Source organism: Schizophyllum commune (genome assembly GCF_000143185.2).
Source record: "Schizophyllum commune H4-8 unplaced genomic scaffold SCHCOscaffold_11, whole genome shotgun sequence".
In the NCBI taxonomy this organism is placed as follows: Eukaryota; Fungi; Basidiomycota; class Agaricomycetes; order Agaricales; family Schizophyllaceae; genus Schizophyllum; species Schizophyllum commune.
Window position 1 is genome coordinate 1400108 of NW_026089548.1, and position 20058 is coordinate 1420165.

General features: G+C 58.2%; 7 protein-coding genes across 7 annotated transcripts; 4 read left to right on the forward strand and 3 right to left on the reverse strand.

Moving 5' to 3' along the window:
- The first annotated feature begins 392 nt into the window (after positions 1-392).
- Positions 393-2747, forward strand: SCHCODRAFT_02639268 (Oxysterol-binding protein). Its single transcript, XM_003028098.2, has 10 exons — positions 393-600; positions 650-696; positions 816-898; positions 947-1038; positions 1300-1355; positions 1411-1434; positions 1484-1759; positions 1813-2209; positions 2264-2354; positions 2406-2747. Exons 1-10 carry the CDS (start codon positions 574-576, stop codon positions 2498-2500), a joined length of 1188 nt encoding a protein of 395 aa, XP_003028144.1. The 5' UTR covers positions 393-573; the 3' UTR covers positions 2501-2747.
- A 1320-nt stretch (positions 2748-4067) lies between these two features.
- On the forward strand, positions 4068-6103 carry SCHCODRAFT_02639279 (uncharacterized protein). The gene is made up of 2 exons (XM_050346070.1): positions 4068-5183; positions 5235-6103. The coding sequence occupies exons 1-2, from the start codon at positions 4314-4316 to the stop codon at positions 6066-6068; spliced, it is 1704 nt and encodes a 567-aa protein (XP_050198262.1). The 5' UTR covers positions 4068-4313; the 3' UTR covers positions 6069-6103.
- A 189-nt stretch (positions 6104-6292) lies between these two features.
- SCHCODRAFT_02639281 (RNA-binding domain-containing protein) lies at positions 6293-9079 on the forward strand. The gene is made up of 5 exons (XM_050346071.1): positions 6293-6544; positions 6596-6973; positions 7025-7177; positions 7500-7766; positions 7820-9079. The coding sequence occupies exons 1-5, from the start codon at positions 6299-6301 to the stop codon at positions 8993-8995; spliced, it is 2220 nt and encodes a 739-aa protein (XP_050198263.1). The 5' UTR covers positions 6293-6298; the 3' UTR covers positions 8996-9079.
- A 103-nt stretch (positions 9080-9182) lies between these two features.
- On the reverse strand, positions 9183-10862 carry SCHCODRAFT_02639284 (uncharacterized protein). Its single transcript, XM_050346072.1, has 6 exons — positions 10478-10862; positions 10301-10418; positions 9924-10241; positions 9669-9871; positions 9406-9607; positions 9183-9357 (listed from the first exon to the last, which is right to left on the reverse strand). Exons 1-6 carry the CDS (start codon positions 10697-10699, stop codon positions 9263-9265), a joined length of 1158 nt encoding a protein of 385 aa, XP_050198264.1. The 5' UTR covers positions 10700-10862; the 3' UTR covers positions 9183-9262.
- A 587-nt stretch (positions 10863-11449) lies between these two features.
- Positions 11450-14426, forward strand: SCHCODRAFT_02589661 (uncharacterized protein). Its single transcript, XM_003028100.2, has 6 exons — positions 11450-11832; positions 11886-12852; positions 12901-13689; positions 13737-13765; positions 13815-14336; positions 14384-14426. Exons 1-5 carry the CDS (start codon positions 11725-11727, stop codon positions 14325-14327), a joined length of 2406 nt encoding a protein of 801 aa, XP_003028146.1. The 5' UTR covers positions 11450-11724; the 3' UTR covers positions 14328-14336; positions 14384-14426.
- A 375-nt stretch (positions 14427-14801) lies between these two features.
- SCHCODRAFT_01339215 (uncharacterized protein) lies at positions 14802-15881 on the reverse strand (the record flags this gene model as incomplete). The annotated part of the gene is made up of 3 exons (XM_003028405.2): positions 14802-15386; positions 15618-15722; positions 15774-15881. The coding sequence occupies 3 exons, from the start codon at positions 15879-15881 to the stop codon at positions 15096-15098; spliced, it is 504 nt and encodes a 167-aa protein (XP_003028451.2). The 3' UTR covers positions 14802-15095.
- Positions 15882-18054: 2173 nt separating this feature from the next.
- On the reverse strand, positions 18055-19678 carry SCHCODRAFT_02514250 (Pkinase-domain-containing protein; the record flags this gene model as incomplete). The annotated part of the gene is made up of 7 exons (XM_003028406.1): positions 18055-18497; positions 18550-18655; positions 18709-18843; positions 19040-19138; positions 19194-19263; positions 19315-19372; positions 19429-19678. 7 exons carry the CDS (start codon positions 19676-19678, stop codon positions 18055-18057), a joined length of 1161 nt encoding a protein of 386 aa, XP_003028452.1.
- Between the last annotated feature and the right edge of the window lie 380 nt (positions 19679-20058).

The following is a 20058-nucleotide window of genomic DNA, read 5'->3' on the forward strand; positions in this document are numbered from 1 at the left end:
TGCATGACAACTGTAAGTATACAGCCCGGTGACAGGTATAATCCAAAGGGAGAATTGCGCTTGCCCGGAGCGCGGGGAAGAAAGCCTGCCGAGTCTGAGCATCCTCAACGGACGATATTGGTCTGACTCGGATCGAATTGGTGAGATGGAGTCAGTCGAGCTTCTCTACAAGCGCAGGATAGGTGCGCAGTCCGCGAAGCTGGCGCTTCCGTAGTGCTAGAACATGAGGCTGAAACCCTCATGGTCGTCAACGCAATTCAAAGGGCCGGAATGTCATTCTACTTGAGTATACAAGGCCAGCCTTTGCCGTAAAGAAGTCTGGACATATGTAACGACCCCGTGATAGCCAAGAGATCGTTATATAGCATCCTTAACGCGCTCTCCGTCGCGTCCTTGTTCTCCAGAAAGTCGAACTTCAAGCTGGTTGTCGAAAACAAGGGCGGTGGATCACAATGAATTGCCCAAATGGGGCTATGGCCAGTTACGTCAGTCGTTCGAGCTGGAGCCGGTCACTGTCAACTTGCATCTTGCCAGAGACCACCATCGTCCCTAAATCTCGACTGTCTATCCATCATGTCGGAGACCCCAACAGCTGGAGACGTGAGTGCATGCCCTTGGGCGGGTCGACGCGCGACTAACGCGTTGCCAGGCGGTTCCCGCTGCTCAGCGGAGCAGCTGGACGTCGTTCTTGAAATCGTACGTTGCGCAACTTTTGCAGATCGCAGCATGCACCATCCTCGCCGCAACGCGCCCCATACCCCTTCGCACCATCCTACAAGCTCATGAACGACATCGCTGACGGTCTTCATCGGCAGCATCGCGTCCTTCTCGGGCGATCTGTCGTCCATGACTGCTCCGCCCTTCATCCTCAGTCCTGTCTCCCTCACTGAGTTCCCTGGTGCGTCGCTATACACCTCAGGAGCTGCTTTTGCTTATCCCGCAACAGCCTACTGGTGTGAGCGCCCGGAGCTCTTCTCTGCCATTGCCGATGCCGCAACGGAGGAGGATCGTTCGCTTGCCGTCCTCGATTGGTTCATTGTCAGTCCCCTTCCCCTTCCCATCATATCTTCCAAGTGGGGGAAAGACGCGCCATGCGGACGGGGAAGGCGAGTCTCAAGACCCGAAGTGACGCGCAGCAATCGTGCACCGGCGGTCAGCAGGCGATGACGGCTGTGGGGCAATTTTAGGCTCCGAGCTGTCCTTTCCCCTACCTCTCGCATAGCCCCGCCCCCTTCTATGATGGGAGAATGGGCGGCGAGGACTGACGCTCAACGTAACATCGTGCTGACGACCGCCCAGAGCACGCTCAAGGGCCAATACACGTCTCGCAACGAATCCATGGGTTCGGAGAAGAAGTACGTCTTTTGCACAGCATGAACCCACCCTTCTGACGATATGACCTTCTCGCAGGCCCCTTAACCCCGTCCTCGGCGAGTAAGCGACCCGAACTCAGTCGTGAAGACAACTCACTCACCCCCCGCAGGCTCTTCTACGGTATCTGGCCAAACAAGAATGGGCGCGGGCAGACGGACTTGATCGTCGAGCAGGTGTCGCACCACTCGCCCGTGACGGCGTACTGCATCGAGAACCGGAGCAAGGGCTTGAAGCTGACGGGCCACAACGGTCAGAAGACGTCGTTCAGCGGCGGGTCGATCATTGTGAAGCAAATCGGGCACGCACTGCTGACGGTGAAGCGGCCGGATGGACAGGATGAGGAGTACCTCATCACCTTCCCGCGCCTGCGCATCGATGGGTTGTGGTGAGTGGGCGCGCATACGGCGGCGCAAGGTAGTGAGGCTGACTCGCACGCAGGTACGGTTCCCCGTACATCGAGCTCGTCGACACTTCGTACATCGTCGGGAGCACGGGCTACACGTCGACGATCGAGTACAAGGGCAAGGGCTATTTCACGGGCAAGTCGCACACGTTCAAGGCTACCGTCTCGTCGCCGAAGCTGCACACGCCGTACGTGATCGACGGTTTGTGGCACACGACGAGCACGGTAAGTTCGGGGCCTGGAAAGGGCAAGTACAAGAAGGGCCAGACGTTCCACGATGTGACGACGGCGAAGGAGGAGGTGACGGTGATCGGGGGCGAGTCGAGCGGGGAGATGGGCGAGTTCGAGAGCAGGAAGTTGTGGGGAGAGGTCGCGAAGGGGATCAAGACGGGCGATTTTGACAACGCGAGCAAGGAGAAGACGAAAATTGAGGTGGGTAATGGGGGATGGGTGAGTTGATGAGGGCTATGCTGACGCGCCGTGCAGAATGACCAGAGGCAGCGCCGACGCGACGAGGCCGCAGCTGGCACCAAGTGGCCGTTGAAGCACTTCAAGTGGATCGATAGCGACCCGAACTGTGAGTCCTGCGACCTCTTTGCCTGCCTTGCAGCCGCTTACCATGCTTCAGATGCCCGGTTAGGCCAGAGCATCAACATTGCTCCGCCCATTGAGGAGGCCTATGAGTTCTTGGAGAACTGGCCGGAGCCGTTCGGCAAGGAATGAGAGGCAGGGCCTGCGCGCAACCCCTGCACAGGCATCGCGTCTCGAGGCTCGAGTGTCCCAGGACCCCTTCCCGGCGGACGGTTTGAAGTTCATGTTGAGGATGCGCTTGAATACCATGAGCATTGAGACTGTTTTTATCTACACTTCTATAGCCCTAATTGACAGCTCGCTGAGTTTGTCCATGTTCTTATTGGAACCTTCTTACTGGTCCTTCCCACAGGGCGATGCATAGGCATGTATGCGGTGGACCGGTGGCGTGAGAAAGCGGCCCCTAGATGCGGCTTCTCAGCATCCGCGCACTTCACGGTCCTTCACCTCTCCTCTCACCTGCTAACTAGAGAAGCGTCGGCCCTGCCTCCCGACGACCTTGCTTGCATGTGACACGCACGCTGCGGTGGCCAAAGTTTCTTCTCAAGAAATATCTGCCGACATACATGGCTTAATCCTGTCTTATAAGAAAGGCTTCAGGACGCTCTGCCTTCTCTTTTCCATTTATTCGGGCCCGCTCGAACATACTCTATGCTTCGAGTCTAGTTACCTCAGCTTCGACTGAACTATCCGAGTGTGTGTTCTGAGCCACTGCTCATCTGCTTTCGTTGCTACTGTCGATGTGTGGGAAGTCTATACGGAGCTCCTCCGGGCCCTTAACTATCGGACATGAAGACGCGGATAGTCGTATGGGTTTCAACTGTTCTTTGTAAATACCGCTCAAGAAGGCAAACTTCGTACGTATGTACAAACAGGGGCGGACGCTTCGCGCCACCCTGACTTACCTATTACTACGTGTATATGACAGCGAGTGTCCTACATGGCGCCGCGTGCTTAGAAATTCAACCATTCTTCGTCTCTTACTCTCCTCTGCCTCTTCATCGCGACACCCGCTGGGCGAGGCTGAAGGGACGAGCGTGGTCCTGGGTTGAGTCGCCGTCTCGCACGTTATTGGTGAGACTAGGTGGCGCGGCAGCGTCAATGGGCCAAACGCATCCCTTCTCATCAGAGAACCACTTAGATCTGCGTCTCGCTCAAGTCCCGCTCCTAGAGGTGGCATAGCACCCACAGTCGCCCACAAATCACATGCGCACGGACTGGCCGACTGAGCACTATCCTGCCCTAGGCCTCCGGAGAAAGGCATGATGCTGATATGTGCTAGTTAGAGCGTTAGCGAGTGAGAGAGAGGGTATCAGAGGGCGGGCAAACAAAAAATATATCTGCAGGAGCCTCGAGGCGATGGAGGCAGAGCGCAGAGGCCGACGCGCTCGCCACCCGTGTGACCGTCTACGCGATTCCTTTGGACGCGGCGACGTCGCTTGGCTATTGCCAGGCCACAGCGCCTGCTTCGCTTGACTCGTTGATTAGCTGTTTACTGCACAGATCCATGATAGAGATCACCACCTTGTTCGGAGACGATGCTTAAAGAGGACAGAACAAGAACAACCGTCATATGTTTGTACTTATTTGTGAAATAGGTTCCGCCCAAAGGCACCTGAGTAAGACCTTGCAAGCAAGGTAACAACCCGACGCTTACATGAAGCGAGGGCTACATATCTTCCACCGAAAGGCGGGTCGAGATGAGAACGCGAAGTCGGACCCCAGGCGACGAACGCTATCCCTCACAGGACCCACAGCCCCAGACGGCAAGCTCAAGAACGACCGCCAGTCTCGCTCTTCGGGTCTCCTTCGACGATCACTTCTGCGAGCGTCGAACTCGTCTAGTTGCTCTCGTGATGGACTCGGCGACTCTAGGGATGGAGGGAAGGATGCCAGGATACCCCCACGACGACGAACGCTGCTAGGCAAGCAGCGCGGACCTGGGATGGCGACGAGCCTGTCGATGCCTGACGCGATAGCCTCTTCGTCGGATGCTGGAAGATCACCGCTGGACCTCTCCTCGAATGCTGCGCGCGACGCCTTACTGTCAATCGGTGAAATGGGAGAGATCGCCGACGCGCCCGCAGGCGAGATGATGCACCTTTCAACCCACCCAAGGGAGCCCACGCCTACCAACGCCATATCCACCTCCGCCTCTTCTAAGATCGTCCCTTCGATTATTCACCCGCAGAAGCAGCTCGACGACCTGCAAGCCGCCATACGCGACCTACGCTCCGACAATGAAGCCCTCCGCGCAGAGATCGCTCAGCTGAAGCTCGATCAGATCAGCTCCGTCTCCGCTTTATGCTCCGAGATCGCTCGATTGCAAGCTACGATGCTCTCTCTCAAGACTTCTCTCGCGCCCTCTGGACTGCCGCGTACGCCGTCTGGACTCCCCAATACCTTGTCTGCTCTGCGTTGTGGGCCATCCGCTCTGCCCTTCACGACGTCCACGCTTGCCGCGACATCGTCTGCTCTTCCTGCAGCATCGTCCGCGCTCGCTACATCATCAAATGCCCTTGCTCCGACGATGCCTGGTCCTCCATTCGGGTCTTCCGCATCTTCCTTTCCCGCCACAGTCGCGCTATCCTCATCGTTACGCCAACCACCAAGTCAGCCTTCTAGCAAGCTCCTCCGCGCGCGGGCGACTCTCCTCGCCGCCGAGCGTGCAGAAGCGCTGCTTGCGGGTCTTTCGGAGGAGGCTAGGCAGGCTGTACGGACAGAGTCTAGGCGGGGAGTACGATCGAGCGCTCACGCGAACTCCCGGTTATCTGCGCTGTTCTCTGCCTCCGGGTCGACTTCGAAGTTGCCTAAGGTGCGTGACGCGTACGCATGGTCTTCTAGTGGCCTGATTCTTCTCACGTAGCAGATCGAGCATGAACGACCGCTCTCGCTCAGTCGTAATGAAGCTGTAGACGCGCTTGCAGCTTCCCATGCCATCATGGAGCTTCAGCAGCTCTGTGACCTGCACGGCAACTCGAACCATGGTTCCTTCGACTCATTGCTGTCGGAGGATTCGCGCGGGTCGGGATCTGCTGACTGGCACATCATTGATTCTAACGCCTTGCGCGCCTTGGATTCTGACGGCTTACGTGCTTCGACCCCAATCTCAGCCGACACCGTCTCGGTCTACAGCGCAAGAGGCAGCAGCCCGGAGAAGCTCAGCGTGTCGCCCCTTGCCACCCTTACGGCGACGCCATCCTCGCGGTCTGACGTGTCTTTGCGGACAAATGACCCCTCGACGGTGGAGCCACCGGATGCGCCGTCGGGTGTGCACCCGCTTTCGCTCATTAAGATTCCTTTGCCTTCTGATATCCTTGCATCTGCTGAAGGATTGTCTCCCGCCAATCACTCTGAAACCACCATTGATATGGCCGCAAAGCCACCCTCGCCTATGGTGGTGCCGCCTCACCAGCGTCTGGTGTCGTCGAACTCGAAATCCCGAATACCCATCCCGCTTGGATGGCGGCGCTTGAACTCGTCTTCACCTCCCTCGCCGCCGCTTTCGTTGACGACATTCGCGCCAGGATCGAAATCGTCTAGTCCCGATGGCAGTGCTGAGCGCGATCATACGGAGAGGATGATGGCATCGGGTAGTGCAGGTATTGCACCAGGCAAGGGTTCACGGATGTCGGAGGATCAGCGCGGCTCGCCGATGTATGGTTCAGTCGCGCTGAGCGGCGTTCCTCAACCTTTCTAACTTACGTTTCGAGAAGTACGATGCGACCTCTGCACTTCTGCTCTGAAGGGTCTTGTCAGATCTTTCACCGTATGGCTAAGCTTCGAGAAGCAGCCGATGATCTGAAGCGCTGGTCCAAGCTGTCTGTTTGCTCGTTTGTTCCTGCACCAAACAATGATGCAGTGATCGATCAATCTTTTTCGGCGCCTTTCCCTTCCAGATCTCATTCCCTCCCCTTCACTCCCCCCTCCATGTCCCGCCTGATAGTGAAGAATCTCCCATCCTATGTTACGCCCGACCGCCTACGCAAGCACTTCGAGCAGAAGGGGGCGCCCCATGGCGTGCTCACCGACGTCAAAGTCGCGATGAAGCAGGACGGCACGTCTCGTCGATTCGGCTTCGTGGGCTACAAGACTGAGCAGGAAGCTCAGGCGGCGAAGGAGTACTTCCATAAGACTTTCATTGACGCGACGCGTATATTTGTGGATGCGGTCGAGGTGCGTTCTGACTTCAGGTGATCGGCGTTCGCTGGGCTGATGGTCGGGCAGGGCATACAAGAGCGCCCGCGGAAGCGGAGGAAGCTTGATGGTGAGGAGCAAGTGGCCCAGGAGCCGCCGAAGAAGGACGTGAAGAAGGGCAAGGATGCGAAGGAGTCGAAGAAGAGCAAGCAACTTGACGAATACCTCGAACTCACGCGTCCGCGCGCTGCAAAGGGTCCCGCATGGGCTGACGGCCAAGAGGCGCCTCAGCCAGCAGCACCTGTCGCGCCCGGTACACCTGCAGAGGAGGAAGAGGCGATGGAAGAGGATCCGAAGGACGAGGGCGCGTCCGATCTCGACTGGCTGAAGAAGCATATGTCGAAGGACGTCGACACTGCCGGTCGAGCATTCGAGCAGTCCGATGATGAAGAGGATGCACAGCAGAAGGTGCGCGCTTTTTGGCCTCTCCTTTCGCATATCGCTTAGTCTTCCCTCCAGTCCAACGAACCAAACGACTACGCCGAACCTCCCGAAGACCCCACCATCGCCTCCATCAAGCAGACGTCGCGCCTCTTCGTCCGCAACCTCGCCTTCTCATGCACGACCGACGACCTCACGGAGCTCTTCTCGCCTTTGGGCGCACTATCTCAGGTGAGCTTCATTCCTCCCCATCCCCGGATGAAAAAATATAGGGACATCAGAACCTACGGGTATGCTGATCCTTAGGGAAATCAATAGTAGAAATTTGTGACTGATCTTACCCTCCCTGACCTGTTATCTCTTGAACGTCGTTTGCTGACCTGCTTCGCCAGGTGATTATCCATGTTCTCTCTCCCTTCTCAGGATGTCAAAAGCATAGGGACAACAGACTTTCGAGAATGTTGACCTTCGGGAAATATCAATAGTAGAAATTTTTATCTGACCTTCACTTCACGCGTTTGGTGTCGAACTCCATTGCTAATCTGTTTCTTAGGTCCATATACCCGTTGACGCGATGACGAAGCAAAGCAAGGGGATGGCGTACGTTACGTTCGTCAACCCCGAGGATGCTGTGAAGGCGTACCAGATGTTGGACAAGAAGTCTTTCCAAGGACGGATACTGCACCTATTGCCCGCCGTCGACCGAAGACCGAAGGCGGAGGATGTCACGGACAAGAAGAGGACCGTGAAGGACGAGAAGCAGGCGCAGCGGAAGGCGCTTGCTGGGAAGGAGTTTAACTGGAGTATGCTGTATATGAACGTGCGTCTAATGTGCGACAGCATATTTGTACATTTTGTGACCTCCACCTCCAGAGCGATGCAGTCGCATCTTCCATCGCCGACCGCATGAACATCGCCAAGGCGTCCATTCTCAACCCTGAGGAGTCCGACAACGCCGCTGTCCGGCTCGCCCTCGCCGAGACGCATATCATCCAGGAGACGAAGTCCTATCTGGAATCGCAGGGCGTCAATCTCACATCTTTCTCCACCAAACAGCGCTCCGATACCGCCATCCTCGTGAAGAACATACCCTACGGCACCTCCGAGGCGCAGATTCACGAGCTCTTCGAGCCGAGCGGGGCGCTCTCGCGCGTCATCGTGCCACCCGCTGGCACCATCGCCATCGTCGACTTCGAGAACCCGGCCGATGCGCAGAAGGCGTTCCGCGCAGTCGCGTATCGGCGCCTGGGCAACTCCGTCGTCTACCTGGAGAAGGGCCCAGCTGGCATCTTCGACGGCGCACCCGCCCCTGCGCCCACCTCCGCCGCGCAGGACTCCGAGGACGGCGAGGACGAGCCCGCGCTCGCGGCGGGCACGACTTTGTTCGTGAAGAACCTCTCGTTCGCGACGAGCGCCGAGCGCCTGACGCAGATCTTTGGCGGGCTGCCCGGCTTCGCGTACGCGCGCGTGCAGACGAAGCCGGACCCGAAGCGCGCGGGCGGCCGCCTCAGCATGGGCTACGGCTTCGTCGGCTTCAAGACCGCGGACGCTGCCAAAAGCGCGCTCAAGGGCATGGCCGGCTTCGTCCTCGACGGGCACACGCTGCAGGTCAAGTTCGCGGGCCGCGGCGCGGAGGAGGACGACGTGACGCGGAAGGGCGCGAAGAGCGCGAAGAGCACGACGACGAAGATGATCGTGAAGAACGTGCCGTTCGAGGCGACGAAGAAGGACATCCGCGAGCTCTTTGGCGCGCACGGGCAGCTCAAGTCCGTGCGGCTGCCACGCAAGTTCGACGCGAGAGCGCGCGGGTTCGCCTTCCTCGACTTTGTCACGCGGCAGGAGGCGGAGAACGCGATGGCGGCGCTGAGGCATACGCATTTGCTGGGGCGGCATCTGGTGCTGGAGTGGGCGGAGGAGGGCGAGCAGGATATAGAGGCGCTCAGGAAGAAGGCGGGTGTGGGCTTTGGGGATGGAAAGGACCTGCCGAACAGGAAGCGCAAGCTGGATATGGCGAAGACCACGGAGGGGGAGGTAGAGGAAGAGGAATAATTGCTTGTATCGCGTACTCAACACGAAGGATGATAATACTGCCTGAGGTGGCCTGGAAAGCACAGAGATGGAAAGCGCGGAAACCTACTACTACTAGACGAGGTGGTCGCGTGAGCCTTGCGCAAACCGTGACCGTCACGCACCTGACTTCTCAATAGCAGCGCGTTAGATGCGAGGCACAATACAGTCTTGCGTCAAAATATTCATCACAGCACCAGCGTACGATTCAACAATACTATCGTCTACAACAGCAGGAATTCCGATCGTCTAGTTGCCAGCTTGCTCGTGCAGCTGCTTAGACAAGTCATCCAGCGATATGCTATCGGCATCCGACACGTATGCCGCCTGCCGGTACTTGTCAACTTGGAACCAAAGTCAGTAATCGTCAGCGGTCCAGGCTACTGACGAACCTTTTTCCTTGAGGGCGTTCCACTTCTCCAATACCTTCGCTTCGACGATATCCGCAACGAGAGCAGTGGCTTGACGGATATCGGTGTCCACCATATCCTTCAAGTTCTTGAGGTCGTTGGCAATGGCCTGCCAGATCCCCACCATCTTCTCAACGGTCTGGATAGCGGGCTCGACGAGGCTTAGAATATTGTCCACATGTTTCTGCACGAAGCAACGAAGTAAGCTGCAGGCTCAATCACTAGTAAAATCATGCAGGACGTACGTCAATGGCGCGAAGATCACCGACCACCCGGGTCTCGTCCTCGAACTTTTGCTCGTAATCGGAAATGAGCTTCCTGACTTCGTCGATACGAGCGGCCATCTTCACAGCCTTGTCGCCATAGACTCCCGCAACGGCGGCGGCAGAGATCATTCCGATGAGTCCAAGCCAGGCATACGCGGGTGTAGTGCATGCGACTGTCTTATCTATGGTGACGGTAAAACAAGGACTCTGCGCTTGATGGTAGAATGACCCTACCGTACTCGTACTCAGCCATATCGTTGTTGAGCTCAATGCGGTAGTTCTGCAACTTGGTCTCGAGATCGTCGAGGGAACCGACCTCGGCTTTGAGCTTGTTGTGTACAGCGGTGCTGCGCTCCTGCAAGATAGACTGGTCCTTCCTCGTGTTATCGTGGAACGTACGGAGATCTGCAACCACAGCCTGGGATTTCGTGCAGATCTTGTCGATATTCTTGACTTGCATATCGACGAGCTCGTTGATCGTCTTTATGAGCCTTGCCTTTTCTTCCTCGGACGTCACGTGGTCGAGCTTCCTGATACATTGGAAGATGTACGCTGGGCGACGCTGTCAGGCGCACGAAAGAGGTCACGGAGAGATAAGAACCAAAGCTTACCGTAGTAGGAGTCCTGGCTAGAGCCGCCTGCGTTCTGCGCATAATTGTATACGTCGCTAGCGATGTTGATGATGCCGGGGTATGTCGTATCTTTGAACACCTTGCAGTGCTCCTTCGTCTGCGTGTATCAAGAGAAGTAAGGTATCGGCCACAGAACAAGTAAGGACGATGGCTTACCACGGCGTACGCTTGGACGAGCGGCTTGATGACATCAGAGAGCTTGGTGAAGACGTCGTTCGAAATTTGAAGCCGCGACCGATATTCACTTTCCGTAGAGGGGAGCAATACGCCACCCCAGACATACTTGAGTAGCTGGACGACGTCGGCTTGTTGGAGCATGTAGTTGTCGTCCGAGTTAAGGAGGCCCTTAGGCTCGAAGGCGTCGGAGCTTACAACCATGATGGAGCTGAGTGCACAGCGGAGTAGACGACGAAAATTCGTGGCGGTCTGTTGAGCGATAAAGTTCCTGCAAGGTATATATACTCGAGGGAATATCTTCCTGTAGGCATATTCACAATGGGAGGCGCCCTTGAGTGGTCTTGTGGATGAGCCGCTGGCGCCGTCGAAGCGCATATCAACGAACCTGAATGGAAGCACCACTTAAGGGCCGGTACCCTATTCCGTGTTGTTCTGGGACATAATGCTGTCCACTTGAAGCACTAACAATGTCTAACATTGATGCAGTCTCCTCCTGACGCCTGTCGAGACCGCCGGTTGCGGTCGCCGGTCAGAGATGTAGAGCAGGTCCTGTGTTCAGGCATGTCGGTGATCCGGCGCTTCCAAGAGCGATGCCTCTCTTCGCGTCCATACTCGACGTCCAGAACGTAAACGTCTGTCGATAGCTATGTGAGCACAGTGTCAGTTCCTCATGTAAGAGCTTTGTACGTGTGAAAGCGACAGTCAACATCGAAATGCTCACCATGAATGATCATCCACTTCCCGTTCCAAAAGCGCCCAGTATTCCGCACCGGGTTCAAGCTTGACTCCTCGCGCATGAGACTCGTTCTATCAGGCCCAGAAATCAACGTCCAGACTCTGGATGTGGTCGTACTCTGCATTGATACCTTTCCGCAACAATGACCGTCAAGAACAGGTACGTAGGTTAGTCAGGCACGCCACACGACATGATTAGTTTGAACCAACTTCCTGCCGCCGTTCATGCATCATGACATGAAGGTGTCATGGCCGGCTTGCATCACCACCGGACACAGTATCCATGAGAAGGTCTTCGCACCTATCGCAAGGGCGCCTCAATCGAGACCAAGCCACCGACGAACCGTCGGAAGGATTGATGGCCAAACAACGATAATTCTACCTTCGGCTGGCCTTGGAATACATCGCGCTTTATAAAAGGGTCTAGAGGTAGGCTACGTGCTGCAGTATTGTCGCCAAGCTCCACGACCGGCCTCGCTTGAACTCACACGATGTCTGACTTCATTCCCTCGTCGCCGCAAGGATGGTCCGCATGGGCCAGATCAGCGGTCGTGACAAAAATTCCAGCCACCAAGAGCTTCGAGCAGACTTCAGTCAACGTACGCACTTCATACTCTTCTCAGTCACTATCACTTACACTCCCTTGGCACAGACATTCGTACACGATGTCTTCGTCGACTTGGCTCCCGTGAACCTAACCCGATCTGATTTCACGAGTGTATACACCGATATACTCGCTCTCTCTTCGAAGGCAATCATGCAGTTACTTTTGCCCAAACTCGCATTAGTACGCCTCTACGCAAGGGTGATCACATCGGACCAGCCGACCATTCTCGAGCTATGTCCCTCTTCGCGCGACTCCGCGGCGCAGGTCGTCCTCTGGGCTACTTACCTTGACCGACCGCTATCTGTGGCGCTTAAAGGGCAGCAGCCGCAGTTGCTCAACCTAGGCCCCAACTCCGACCACGTTGGCGTGTCCATCGTCGTAAAGAACGGGGTCATCTCCCTCACCTACCTCCCGAAGTATGTGACGCCGGACCTGGATGCGAATGGGCACCTCGCCAAGTTACTCGCCACTCAGCTGCGCATCGCCTCTACACTGTTCTGGACCCAGCCCGCCGTCGCTTCCGCGATTGCGTGGCACGTCGTGCGCGCTACCGCGCAGTCCCATGACTCTGCCGCCCTCAATATTCAGGCCTCCGCGCTGCAACAACAGATTGGCGCATCTCAGCTAGCGGGCCCGGGCCTCACTTACGCCCCCGTCCTGAAGCTGGAGTACTACAAGAACACAATCGCTCCCGTTCTCGACGCTGGTGCCGCTTTTCAGCAGCAGTACGACCGCTTCACCGACAAGGCGGCGACCCTCGACGATCAGCTTCAGGCATGGGATATCATGATCAAGCAGGCGGAGGGCGCGCTCGTGATGCTGCAACAGCTGGCTGATGACGCGAAGGCGAAGTGGGACGCTTCGCGGCAGATCCTACGCGCGGCGCAGAACGATATGCGAAGCCATCAGCTCACCCTCGAGGATAGGGCGGCCGAATTCCGGGCAGGAATCGAGGTGTGGAAGGTGCATCAGATTGTCGAAGCCGTTGTCCACATCCTCAAGGCCGTCGTTAGTGAGTTTTTCGTATCGCTGGACGGACGTAGCTAACAGAGTATCGCAGCGTTCGCCATTGCTATCGGTGCGATGTGTGTTGGCGACCCGGGGCCAGCCGCCGGCGCCCCCACGGAGGCTGCTGAGGCTGTCAAAGAGGTCGCCGCGGCAGCTGAGGCCGCGAGCGAGGTCACAAAGATCATCTCGAAGAAGACGCTCGAGTCTCTCGAGAAACTCATCGAGATGCTCTCCTCCCTCCTCGAGACCACGATATTGAACGTGAACTCGATCATCTCAGCCACCAGTGGAGGCGGGACACTCTCGCCCTTCCCCGCTTCCGAGAAGGGGAACGAGGACCTCGAGGAGCTTGCCGGCGTCGCCGCGTGGGACAAGTGGACCCTCGACATCGAGGATCAGATGCAGTTCGCGGTCTCGGAGGACATCGGGGGCGCATCGGCGTACCTCCTCGAGCTCAAGAAGCACGCTATCGACGGAAAGCTGGTGACGCAGGCTAGTGCGCAGACGATCAAGGCTGGGCAGGAGTTCGTACAGGTCCAGCTCTCCTTGAAGCTTGCGCAGGCGGACCTAGCGCGCTTGCAGGAGTTGCGCAAAAGCTTCCAGGGAGAGAAGGACCAATTTGAGTCCGCTCGGCTGTACTTCTACGATCGCCTGGACAGCATGCGTACCAGCGTCCTCATCGAGCTGCGCAACCTGGTATGGGCGTTCAAGTTCTACACGCTGACCGACAGCAAGGTGGTTCTTGACCCACTGAAGGCGATGGAGGATTACAAGGGAGATCTGGCTCTTCTGATTCAAGAAGTCGAGAAGTGGGAGGAAGGCTTCGCAAGCGACAAGTCTCGTCAGTCCATTCTGCCACTGCCTCTATAGACACTAACTTCATTGTAGCCATCCACTTCATTAGGGAGGTCAACGACGTATGTGTGCAATGATCTCTGGAAGGTCGTCCGGCTGACATTTTTATAGCCATGCTTCAATGGCATAGGAAGTGGCATCATTGCCTCCCTGAAGGAAGAGTACAAGGCTACGTTCGCCCTCGCACCCAGTCCCTCTACCGTTCCATCGGCCACCTATAACGCAGGACCGTTCACCGACGGGAGCTGCTTCCGCGTCTTCGGCCTCCGCGCCTTCCTCGTGGGCGTCGTCCCCAAGCCAGAGGCACTCTCGCAGGACGGTACGGCTCTCGTCTGGATGACGATCCGCACTTCGGGCGCCTATCAAGACATCCGCGGCGATGATATGGTGCTGGGATTCACGAGCATGCCCCAGGAGCGGCAGTTCAAGTATCGGGTCGATGAAAATGGCCAGGCGATTCCGGAGCCCGACGGCATCGAGGTGGATAGCATCATCCCGATGGGCAACCATATGGATCCGCCACCATTCACGCAATGGTCTATTACACTCAACCAGCCAGATCTCCTGGAATTGGAGGGGCTGACAGGTCTCAAGCTGGAGTGGATGGGAGAGGCGTACCTGTAGAACATATATGTGAGTTCGTTCTCAAATGGGAATCACACACGCTGACAGCTTCTCAGACGACAGATAAATATCCTCTTTACCGAACTCCATGCCGAGAACGAGTGTATAATGCAATCTGGGCGATTCTCCAAAGGTCAGCGTAGTGCAGGAGAAACGCGTGCTGCTACATATGTCGGTAGAAAGGGCGCCTAAAGTGACTTCGAATTCTTCCCCTGGCTTGTCGCCACAATTTGCTTCGAGCCTGACACGTCCACAGCTCGTAGAAGCTGAACAACGCGATAATTGCATTTGTATATACCAAAGGAAACAAAGACGGACTGAGAACCATGTGCATACCGAGTGCCAAACGAGTGCAAGATTCCTGAGTATGAGAGGCCGTGAGAACAGAAATGTACCTACGATGTATGGGATGGATGGTCGTATCTAAATATGTAGTAAGTAAAAAAGGATGGGCGGGATAGCGTACGATGGGTGCGGTGACCAACGGAAGGGCGACACAACAAAGCTCCGACTCAAATGATGAGGCTATCGGACTCGGAGGAGCGGGGACACCAAACGGTGGCCGGCATTAGCAGGAGCAAAGCAAAGGAGAAAGGTATCTGTATATGTGATGACTAGGTGCCAATGATTATGAGTATTACCCGGAGAGAATGCCACTGCGAACCACGCGAAACCACGGCGGGGGTATACGCGGTGCGTCCTCTGCCCTTCCTTCCCTTCCTCAGCCCCCAGATCATCTCCTGCGACCAACTCATGGTTGCTGCAGCATCAAACGCCTGCAATCACCATCAGTAACGCAGACATACATAAGAGGGAAGGCACATACTCTCTGACGGTCTCGTACAGGAACTTGTAGCTCTTCAAGCCACCCTTCAAGCGGCGAATCTCGATCAGGAACTGGCCCTCCAAGTTCTTGAACGCCGTGATCTCCAGCGCGAAGCGGACCTCGTCAAGCGCGTCGTGCGTCGGCGGGCCGTACAGCGGCTCGACTGCGCCCTGCATGGGCACAGACTCGGCATCGATGGAGAGGTCGACAGCATCATCGTCGAAAGCCGCCGTCTGCGAGTTCTGGCGCCGCATGAGCATGCCGAGGCCACGCAGGCCGCCCGAGAACGAGCGGTCGGCGCTCGCGCCAGGAAGAGGCAGCCCGCGTCTCTCGGGACCTGGGACAGGGAGACCGCGCCGGTCGACACCGTTGGAGCCCGCCGCGCCCATCATGGCGACAGCAGCGAGTGTGCTGCCGCTCGTGCTTGCGCCGTCCATGCTGTGGTTGTACATCTCGCCGCCGACCTTCTTGGGGCGGATGCAGCGCAGCTTGCACTCGTGCTCCACCTGGATTTCGAGACCCATGCCGGCGAGGACCTCCTTGGCGCGCGCGATGACGACGGCGGGGTTCTATATCGGTGTTAGCTTTGTACCTTGAGAAGCGGACGATGGGAGACTCACCTCCGTCGTCAACATGCGCGTATCGAGGGCGCCTGCGTGCGGTCGGAGCGCACGAAGAGCATAGGAGGCTGAAGAGCGCGTGCGCGGCGTCCGCTCCTTGCTCGCCATCCGGTCCTTTTTCTTGCCGCCGACGGTGAGGGACTCGCGGAAGCCCTCCTTCCTCCCGGTGCGCTCCTTGTCCTTGCTGCTGGGTGTCCTCCCGAAGGATTGACGCACACCCGCGATGCGTGCCATGAACGACGAGTCTGTCGCTGAGGATGGCGTCCTTTGTGGTGCGCCCGGAGCCCCATGTGACGTCGAGCTTGCCGTCGACGACATGGGAGGTGGCGCGGAGGCCACGGAGGGTGTGGAAGCAGCCACACGAGGTGTCGTTGGCTCGCGCTCGCGCTCGTCGTCCTCGCCAACAGGCGGATGCACAAGCACGGACGGGCCACCCCAAGCGCCAGAGTCGTCCGAAACATCGCCCGTGTGGTGCGAGCGATACTGCGAGTCGTCGTGTCCCTGGGGGAACTGGCTGCTCTCGCGCGCCTTGCTCTTGGTGCGGAACCAGTCCATGACGCGGCGAGCCTTGCTTGTCGACGCACCATCGAATTGGCCGTTGACCTCGCCGATCTCGGTAGAGCTTCCTGGAGGGCTGCGAGCGGGGACATTGGGAGGAGGCATGTCCATCGCATGCCGCTCACGTTCGCGTTCGCGCTCGTGAGTAGAGGCCTCCACAGCTGAGGAGGGCTCGCGTTTGCCCCTGTTGGTAGCACGACCGACCATGACGGTGAGCGTGCTGCGACGCTCCTTCTTGGCTTCCTTCCCGGCCGGCGGCGCGAGGTTCTCCTGCTGGGAAGCCTCGGGCTCGCGGTCGCCGTTCTGGGCGAACAAACGAGTGACGCTGAGGCCGCGCTTGTGACCCTGTTTCTCGTAAGCACAGCGAACAGAGGTAGCCGCGAACACTCACCGTCTGAGAAGCAGACCTTGCCGGAGTGGCGAAAGCAGGACGCTCGTCGGACCCCTGTATTGAATGAGGATACCGCATGCCATCAAAAAACACAACACTGACCTTCGTCTGCGACTCCCTCCTGCGAATCTCGTTCGCCTGCGCCGCGATCCTCCGCGCATTCTGAATGATATCCTCCGCATTCTGCACACCACCACTGTGCGACCGGCCCATCGGCGACGCGCGCACATCGCCATGTCCATCCGACGAATCCGCATCCCCGCGCGGCGGCGTCGCAAACTTCACCGGCGTCATCGGCACCTGGATGTCGTGCCACGCCGACGGCGGGCCTGCAGACGGCGCCGGGGAAGGCGAAGGCGGGAGTTCCTTGTGCTCCCCGCGAAGCGTCGCGACCGGGCTCGCCGACGGCCCACGCGCCTTTTGCTTGCCCTCGATCTTCTCCTCGCGGTCCATGCTCGCCTCTGCACGCTCCATCTCCCGCTGCGCGGCGCGGTCGCGGTCTGCGGCGCGTTTGCTGTCCTGGCGCGCAAGGTCACGGTCGGCACGCTCGCGTTCCCTATCCACACGCTCGCGATCCGCACGCCGCTCGCTGCGGTCGCCGTCGTACTCGACCTGGACGGTGTGGCGGAAGCCGCTTTTCTTCTCGGCGGCCTTCTTCTCTGCCGCCTCCTTGCGCTCGATGGCCCGCTTCTCCGCCTCAGCGGCGGCGCGTCGCTCGGCCTCACGCTCAGCAGCACGGCGTTCAGCATCTCTGTCCGCAGCGGCTTGCTTCTCCGCCTCCCTATCTGCGCGCCTCTTGGAAGCTGTGCGACTGACAGACGCCTCTGCGGCTTCCGCGTCGTACGCGGGATCGCGGACGTAGCCACCAGGAATGTCGCGAGGATCCACAGCGTCTGCACAAACGATAAGTTCAAACTTCCATGCAGGCATCGAGGACAACATACCAGTCGTCTTGAACGCATTGAAGACCGCCCCACTAGGCGGCGCGAAGGGATCGTCGTCTGCGATGGGCTGCGAATCTCTAAGCCCCAGCTCAAATCGATACATGACTCTTCACTCACCGGCGCACTGTCGGACCGGCCACTCGTCTCGTACAGGAACTCGGGCTCGCGGTGCTTGGGCTGAGGTCAACAATCAGCATGCATCAAACTTAGTCATGCCAACCCACCTTCTCCGTCTGGCTGCGCTGTACGCTGCTGGGTGTCCGCGACTCCCTGCTCTCCTTCTCTCTCGGTTCGCGGGTCGACTTGGACGACGAGCCGGGCATGGTGGAGGCAGGGCGAGCTGTAGAGCATGTCAGTGATACAGCTGAACAGAGGTGCAAAGCTGGTCTTACTCGATCCACGACTGGACGTTTCGGCGCCGTTCGCCCTCGCCCTCTGCTCCGCGAGCGCGCGCATCTGGCGCTGGTACGCCAGCCGCTTGGCCTGGTGCTGCGACATTGCCTCCTTCTCCAGGTCTTCGACCGTCCGCCCAAATGCGGTGCCGGCAGGCTTCGCGCTGTCTGGTAAGGGTGGTGCGTTCTTGTCTAAAAAAGACGTCAATTGGTGGACTCAGCACATATATTGCAGTTCCCTTACCTCGCTTCCCACCAGACCCCTCTTCCCAGAACGCGTCCAGCCAAGGATGGCGCATCACCTTCTCTAGCGAGGCGCGCCTACGCGGGTCGGGCTGCAACATCAGGCTGAGGATGCCGCGCGCGGCATCGCTCACGTAGTCGGGGTATGCTAGGGGAGTGGAAACTATGTACTTGTACAGGAGGTTGATGTTGTCGCCTTGGGAAGCGTGAGTAAGTGTGAACAAGAAAAACTCATAAGAGTCCCGTACCATCAGGATTCGCAGGATCATCGTCGAAAGGCAGGTACCCAGCGAGCATCGCATATAGGATAACGCCACAACTCCAGACGTCGACGGCGCTGCCGACGTATAGGCCCTGGGTGATGATTAGATACTGGGACAGGAGAACATTGAGGCAAATCTGCATACCTCGCTAACGACAAGCTCTGGCGCCGCATAACATGGGCTACCACAACTGGTTTGCATCAGGTCGGGTGCTACGGAAAAGGCATCGGCGTCGCCATAAGCCTGTGCAGGGTTCTCTTCTCCGCGTCGGGGTGCGCTCTGCGGGGTGAGCGTGGAGAGGTGGGTCATGCGGACAGATATTCAGGGCGAGGCGGGGTACAGCGGTATGGGCGCAGGTCGTCGTATCATGTTATAGGAGGAAGGAACAGAGGGGATACGAGTGAGGAAAGGGAGGAAAAAGAAGGGAAGTGAGGAATCAGCATGGGCGATGGCACTCCTGAAGATTGCGACGCACCCCGAAGCGGTTGGCAAAGCCGAAGTCGGTGATGATCACGTTGCGGCCCTTGTCGAGGAGCAGATTCTCGAGTTTAAGATCTCGGTGGACAATCCGTTTCTGCAAAGGGCGGATGTTAGTTGGTCGCTGGCGCGATTCTAGCGCGGCCACGCACCTGGTGGATGTACCATACACCACTTAGTAATTGTGCGAACAGCTTCGCCGCATCGCGTTCGCGAAGGTATCTGACAGGCGCATGAGCCGACTATGCGCCCCATAGCAACACCCGCACGCACCTGCTAGCCAGAATATGGTCGAACAACTCGCCCCCGCTCGCGTACTCCAGGATGATACCTGTCGGCGCAAGTGAGCCTACGCTGGCCCTGTTTTGAGGCCATCCGTCCACGCACCGATATACTTGTCCGTCTCGATTACGTCGTAAAGGCGCACGATGTGCGGGTGCTTGAGCGTGCGGAGGACCTCGATCTCGCGCTCGACCTTGCTCATGCGCGCGTCCGAGTCGATGCTCCCCCGGCGGATGAGCTTCACCGCGACCTCCTCCCCCCACTGCGCGTGCAGCCCGAGCTTCACCTTCCCGAACTCGCCCTCGCCGAGCGTCTGCAGCAGCAGGTACGGCCCGAACCTGTTCGCACAGCACATCAGCGTCCGCCTCACCCAGCTCGCATCCACGGCGCCTACTTGGGTATCGTCCGCCTCGGGTGCGCGGCCGCGTACGCGACCGCCGCCGGGTGCGCGTACACGTCCGCAAAATGGTGCGCGCTGCTGCAACGGGGAATCAGCGCGGTGCGGCGGCGGGAAAGCACCTGGGCACGCACGATTCCGGGTCGTCTCTATTGGGCGCGCTGCGTGAGGACACTACTTGCTGGGACGCCGGGCGCCTCCGCCCGGGCGTCGAGTCTGCCGGCGACTGCAGCGACGTCGCTCGCGACATGCTCGTCGTCGTTGTTGACCAGGGACCACCACGTGCCGCGTCCTGACTGATTTGACCGCGTGAGAATATGCTTCCGCTTGCGTGCTCC